The sequence below is a fragment of the Urtica dioica genome, chromosome 8, assembly GCF_054948205.1.
Source record: "Urtica dioica subsp. dioica isolate 48M chromosome 8, U.dioica_male_clone48M_v1_H2, whole genome shotgun sequence".
NCBI lineage: Eukaryota > Viridiplantae > Streptophyta > Magnoliopsida > Rosales > Urticaceae > Urtica > Urtica dioica.
In genome coordinates this window covers 5,919,581-5,925,312 of record NC_142763.1, presented here as the reverse complement: position 1 = coordinate 5,925,312, position 5,732 = coordinate 5,919,581, and the positions used below count along the sequence as shown (strand labels likewise).

The 5,732-nt window shown below is 36.6% G+C and overlaps 2 protein-coding genes across 3 annotated transcripts; one reads left to right on the top strand and one right to left on the bottom strand.

Annotated features, from left to right (window-relative positions):
- Positions 1–2,960: 2,960 nt before the first annotated feature.
- Positions 2,961–4,463, top strand: LOC149387594 (pentatricopeptide repeat-containing protein At5g50390, chloroplastic-like). Its single transcript, XM_089622188.1, has 4 exons — positions 2,961–3,807; positions 3,882–4,202; positions 4,308–4,375; positions 4,458–4,463. The coding sequence occupies exons 1-4, from the start codon at positions 2,961–2,963 to the stop codon at positions 4,461–4,463; spliced, it is 1,242 nt and encodes a 413-aa protein (XP_089478314.1).
- A 48-nt stretch (positions 4,464–4,511) lies between these two features.
- Positions 4,512–5,496, bottom strand: LOC149387593 (cellulose synthase A catalytic subunit 4 [UDP-forming]-like). Of its 2 annotated transcripts, XR_016300813.1 has the most exons (5): positions 5,415–5,496; positions 5,138–5,336; positions 4,927–5,049; positions 4,766–4,847; positions 4,512–4,673 (listed from the first exon to the last, which is right to left on the bottom strand). XR_016300813.1 is itself a non-coding variant. In XM_089624202.1 (3 exons), the coding sequence occupies exons 1-3, from the start codon at positions 5,460–5,462 to the stop codon at positions 4,961–4,963; spliced, it is 336 nt and encodes a 111-aa protein (XP_089480328.1). In that variant the 5' UTR covers positions 5,463–5,496; the 3' UTR covers positions 4,852–4,960. The 2 variants fall into 2 exon arrangements, 1 of the variants encoding a protein (XP_089480328.1); XM_089624202.1 differs by lacking the exons at positions 4,512–4,673; positions 4,766–4,847 and having other exon boundaries at positions 4,852–5,049.
- Between the last annotated feature and the right edge of the window lie 236 nt (positions 5,497–5,732).

The following is a 5,732-nucleotide window of genomic DNA, read 5'->3' as shown; positions in this document are numbered from 1 at the left end:
ATTAGTGAGAAGCATTGACACTGGTTCTTCTGCGGAGAATATCTTATTGAAATTGCTCAAACAAATTTTGATGAAGCTATTTCCTATAAAAAAAATAAATATAAATAAAGATTAATTAGCGAAATTTCTTTCATAATTGAACAAGTAAATAAATGCATCGGTAATTATTATTTCTAAATTAGAATATTCAAAGGATGAGCATTTTTGGATTAATTCTATATGATGCTTATAATATAATTAAATAACATCGGAAAATCCAAACGGTTAATAGATATCATTGAATGAATGGGCATATATTATGATAAATAAGTTATGGCATCAACCAACTAAAGGAGTTTAATAAAGCATTATTCTACTACGTTGCCATATTGACATGTCACAAAATTTATCAACTAGCATGTATGGAAAAATATAATTTTTTTCTCAAATACTAATTGACTTGAAGAATTAGTACTTAGTTCTCGTACCAACCCAAAAAAAGGGAATTGCATTTACAGATATGCCTTGTATTGTTTCATTGTACCAAGAGATGCTTTGAACAAGTTGGTAGTTCAATTTTTTTTTTTTTTTTTCGTTTTGTGCTATTTATGAGAACTTTTTTGACCATGTTAAACAACATAGATTGATCATTGACCTTATAAAAAAACAGTGTGCTATGTAAAACAAAAAATAAAACTAATAAATTATGACTAATGGTACAACTCTTTTTGGATATTTGAAGAGTGACCTAATTAATATTAATGTCGATATTTGGGGAGTGCGTATAAAATCTAATCTAAAATTAGATATATAAAAAAAAATTACACATTCTGTACTAAATATTTTTGACTTATTGAAGATTTATATAAATGATGGAATTTTGAGGGGGAACGAATCCTAATAATTTGAGTAATATTTATATGGATAAGTTTTTAAAATTGGCTTAGACATAGTAAATTGTTTTTCTAAGGTGAACGCAGATTGCAAAATATGAGGTTGAGGGACATCGAATGTAAAATTTATCGGACCTTTCTATTAAAAGAACATTATTACTTTATATTTAGGAGAAAAAAATCCTATTTATCCTCTATGGTGTGCATCTATTTGTGTGTCTTTTGAGAATACTGTTTATTACTTTATTTTCCCTAAAAATAGTTATTTAGTAACTCAAATACGTCCTTTCGGTTAGGTCAGAGATCTCTCGGTTTCGCTTCATATATCTTTTTTCTTCTTCTGCTTTTTGAGCTGCGGTTTCTATTTGGCTGTTTTGTATGATATATTTTTCGAAGATTTTACATTGCTGATTCAGTATTTGGATCAGAAATGTGACACGCTGATATGAGAGAGAGAGAGAGAGAGAAGGCGAGTGTGAAATCCCAATTTTTTAATTTAATTAAAAAGCTAAATTTTTTGTGTTCGAGTTACGTTAGTTTTTTTTTAATGAAGTAGTAGTGAATGATTATATTTTTATGTGATAGTTTTTGAAGTTTTTCTTTTAAGTATGCTTTAGGGTATTTTTGATTTTAATATACTCTTTAGATTACATATTATAGATATATATATATATATATATATATTGTATATAAGTTATATATTATATATATAAGATTAATGTGTTAAGTTATTATACGTACATATATAATTATGTTATATATTATATTATATAATATAATATAAATATTATAATATAATATTATACTATGTATATATTAGTCAGGTTAGTAGTGCACGCATATATATTTATATATATAATAATTATTATTAATATATTAAGAAGTAGGATTAGGGTTTGGGCTTTTAGGGTTTAATTAAATCATATTTAAACATGCCCTACTCTTCTTTTAACGATTTTTCTCTTCTCTCCCTCCCTCATCTCTCTCTTGGTTTTAAAATTCGTAGCTCCTATTAGGTATGCTTTCTTTTCTCTCTGGTTCGGATTATTTGAAAACGGTTTCTTAAAACGCTTGTCCTGGTTTAAAGCAAATGTTTTTTGCGTTGATTCTTTGTGGAAAAGTTAGGTTTATGTTTCTTCTATCTAAATCTTTAATCGAAAAATGTTTTTATGAAATACAGAATATTTTCCGATTATTTTCAAATCAGTGCACAGACCTGAGACCTATTCCCGATTTTGAGACTTTAAACGCTTGCTGTGGATTCAACAAATTTGGTTTTGCGTTGATTCTTTTTAGAAAAGTTAGGTTTAAATGTCTTCTATCTAACCCTTTAATCGAAAAATATGTTTATCAAATATAGAATATTTTCTGATTATTTTCAAAACAGTACGCAGATAGTTTTTGACAAAAATTTTAAAGTTAGATTTTAGCACTTCTTCTATTTTTAAAGTTAGGCGGAGTTAACAATGCAAGAAACCGTTTCTTTCAGGCTTCAGACCAACTCTACCCGAACGTCATTCCCACTGAATGGCGTCAGGGTGGAGTCCAACCATACCTTATATCCCACGCCAAAATGGTGTGGGTGTTTAATTGATTTTAGTGTTGCGCCATATTTGGCGCAACACTATTCACTACACTAATTTTTTTTAACCCTTGTAAAGTTTATAATTTATACATTTGCACTTATTTATAAAATTATATCATATTTATCCTTAAATTATTCATATTTTATATTTTATATTTTAAATTTATTTTCAAATACAACATTGACATTTAGAGTTTGAGAAAAACTAAAATGACATTAATTAATATTAAGTTTAGTTTATGTTAATTTGTATTTTGAATTATTTTACGGAGTAATATTTTATTATTAAATAATGAATAAGTGGTATAATTGGAAGATATGAAATAAATATAAGGGTATGGAAATAAAAAGAGAAAGTTGAATATAAAATTAATATTTTAATTCGGTGAACATAAGAGTTGGTCTCAGACTTCGTACTCTCCGAAGCAAATCTCCGAACGAAACTCGCTCTGATCTTTCTTCTCTGCGTGTGTTTCCAAAGCTACGATCTCATCTCTATAGCCATGGAAATCTCGCTCGGATCTCGAACCGCCACAATTTCTTGCGTCTTCGGTTTTTCTTCCTCCGATACTCGGTCCTTCGAGCGCCGGAGATCTCTGATATCGCCGCCGAAGGCTGTGGCTCCCCGCGCAAAGTGCTCTCTCCAGCCACGCCCGGAGGCGAAACGTTTCGCGGTGGACGTTGGCGAGAGGAAAAAAACGGCATCGATCGAGGAGCCGAAGGTGGCTACGAGGTCGATTAGTGGGATTTGCGATGAGATAGAGAAGCTTGTTTCGGGGAAGAGATACGGAGAAGCACTCGAGCTTTTCAGGGTTTTGGAGATCGCTGGCTGTAATGGAATCCGGACCAGTACTCTCGATTCACTGGTGTATGCTTGCATCGGATTGAACTCCGTTAGAGAAGTGAAAAATCTCTCTGAATTCGTTTCCAGGACTGGCCTTGAATTGGATTTGCACATGAGAATGAGGAAGAGGTTTCTTTATATGAACGTGAGGTGCGGGATGATGAAAGAGGCACGCAAACTGTTCGAGGAATTGCCCGAGTGGGACTTGGTCTCATCCACCATGATGATCGCGGGCCTCGTGGATTCGAGGGATTTCGCTGAGGCGATCCGAGCCTGCTCGGGCCTCGGAATTGTGACGATCGGACGGCAGATTCACTCCTGCGCGGTCAAGTCCAACGTGGTGGCCGACGCCTTCATGGCCTGCGCTCTGATCAATATGTACAGCAAGTGCAACTCCATTAAAGAAGCTCGGCTCGTGTTCTCCAGGATGGCGAAGAAGACAACGGTGGCTTGGAACTCAATCATCGCAGCGAACGCGCGCCACGAACACACCGAGGAAGCACTGAGTTCGTATTACGAGATGAGAGACTCGGGCGTTAAAACCGACCATTTCACGTTGTCCTGGCGTGCACTTGGATAGAGGTGAAGAAACAGGCTCACGTGTTTCGGTCTGGAGACAAGACCCATGCGGAAACCGAAAAAATCTACCGGAAACTCGAGGAACTGACGGCCGAGATCACAGAGCTCGGGTACGTCCCCGAGCGAGGCTCTGTGCTCGACGAACGCGAAGAACGGTCGTCGCATCAGAGCGAGAAACTCGCGATCTCGTTTGGGATCATCAATACTTCCGACGGGACGCCGCTGCAGATCGCGCAGGGCCATCGGGTCAGCGGTGATTGCCACTCCGCGATCAAGTTGATCGCTTTGGTCGCCGGGAGAGAAATCGTTCTCAAGGACGCTAGTAGGTTTCACCATTTCAAAGATGGATATTGTTCTTGTGGAGATTATTGGTAATTTTTTTCAACAATTATACTACACCTTGTTTCATTTTACTTCTATTCTTCAGTTAGTATCATAAAGATGGGAATTGCTCTTGTGGAGATTATTGGTGACTTTCTTGTCTTTCTTTTTCAAGTACACAACTTTAATGTTAAGACTGTCCATTTAATCATAGCGCTCGATAATAAATAAAAATTGGCCTACTCTTGTTATTCAGTTGTGAGTAATTTTTATTTATTCTTTTATTGAGAGGTGTGATTTGAGACTTGCATGTAATCATCCTCATCGGCTTCAACGTTGTTTACATCGTCTTTGCTGAGCACATTTCCTCTCTTTTCTTGCCTCGCTTTCCACTTTTCCACTCTGTCTTTCCATTCCTCATTGGACTCATTGCCATAACATTCTCTCTCTCCCTCAAATTCCTTACCAGCAACTACACATTCCAATCACAGCAACGCAATTAATTGAATGTCTATATATATATATATATATATATTTCTGATATCGTTTAGGAAATCCAATTACCACTTCCTCCAACAGAGAAAGCGTGAAGATTGGGCTGCCATTGCTGATTACTGTTATTATTGTTATGGTTGTCTCCACCATCCTGTAAAATAAATAATTATTTATAATTGCCCTGAAAATGTCTTCAAATAGATCTTCCGGAAAATAATATTTTTTTTTACCGAGTCGTTGGCAAGAGGATTCTGATCTGAGTGATCAAGTTAAGATGATTCTTAACTGGAAACTCGTCGTCGAAATCTTCTCCATCGAATTCGTCTTCATCATCCCCAGCGACCCTGGGACAACTTGAACAGGATAATAATAACTTAGGCCACAAGTTTTCACGAAACTTTCTCAGCGCATAGATACGGAAATGTACGTAGTATCACACACCTCTGTGGCGCTTATAACGAGTGTTGCACTGAGGACAGCACTGGTTTCCGTCGCTACGCTCGTAGTCGTAGCACGGACGAACCGGAAACTTGCACACGTGGCAAGCCGAGAACACCTCTCCGTTCTCGTTGCACCCGATTTCGTCCCCACACACACGGCAAGTGCTCTTCGACAAGGCTTGTCGTGTCGGAGGCCGATTCTGCAAAAAAAAAATTATGTCTTGTTGTCGAATCGAGTATTGTGTGTCTGTGTGTGTGTGGGGTTAGGAAAGTTATACCTCGGTTTCAGGGAACGAGGTAGAGCCGGCCATGGGGTTCGAGGCCATGGCGTGGTGATATGATCAGAGGAGATCGGGGATGAAGAGAGTTGGTTTTTGTTGTGGAGGAATGATGAGAGTGTAGTTATATTGTGGGGATTGAGAGTGAAAAAGGAGAAAAGAGAATGGACAAGAGAGTTAGAATCTACCTACTATGAGTAGGGAAGTCGTGAGTTTGATTCTAAGAGACGTTAGTGATTTGGTACGAGATCAAAAATGGGTTTGTTTTCTATTTTAATATATATTTTTTGGTGTTGCTTAGGTTCAAAGGAAGCATGC

What these genes read in the sequence shown, in the direction of transcription:
- LOC149387594 (XM_089622188.1), top strand. Translation starts at nt 2,961, where the DNA reads ATGGAAATCTCGCTCGGATCTCGAACCGCCACAATTTCTTGCGTCTTC. An exon ending in ACACACCGAGGAAGCACTGA is followed by an intron (nt 3,808 to 3,881) that starts GTTCGTATTACG and finishes GCACTTGGATAG; the next exon opens with AGGTGAAGAAACAGGCTCAC. An exon ending in AATCGTTCTCAAGGACGCTA is followed by an intron (nt 4,203 to 4,307) that starts GTAGGTTTCACC and finishes TCTATTCTTCAG; the next exon opens with TTAGTATCATAAAGATGGGA.
- LOC149387593 (XM_089624202.1), bottom strand. Translation starts at nt 5,462, where the DNA reads ATGGCCTCGAACCCCATGGCCGGCTCTACCTCGTTCCCTGAAACCGAG. An exon ending in CCTCGTTCCCTGAAACCGAG is followed by an intron (nt 5,337 to 5,414) that starts GTATAACTTTCC and finishes TTTTTTTTGCAG; the next exon opens with AATCGGCCTCCGACACGACA. An exon ending in TCGTTATAAGCGCCACAGAG is followed by an intron (nt 5,050 to 5,137) that starts GTGTGTGATACT and finishes ATCCTGTTCAAG; the next exon opens with TTGTCCCAGGGTCGCTGGGG.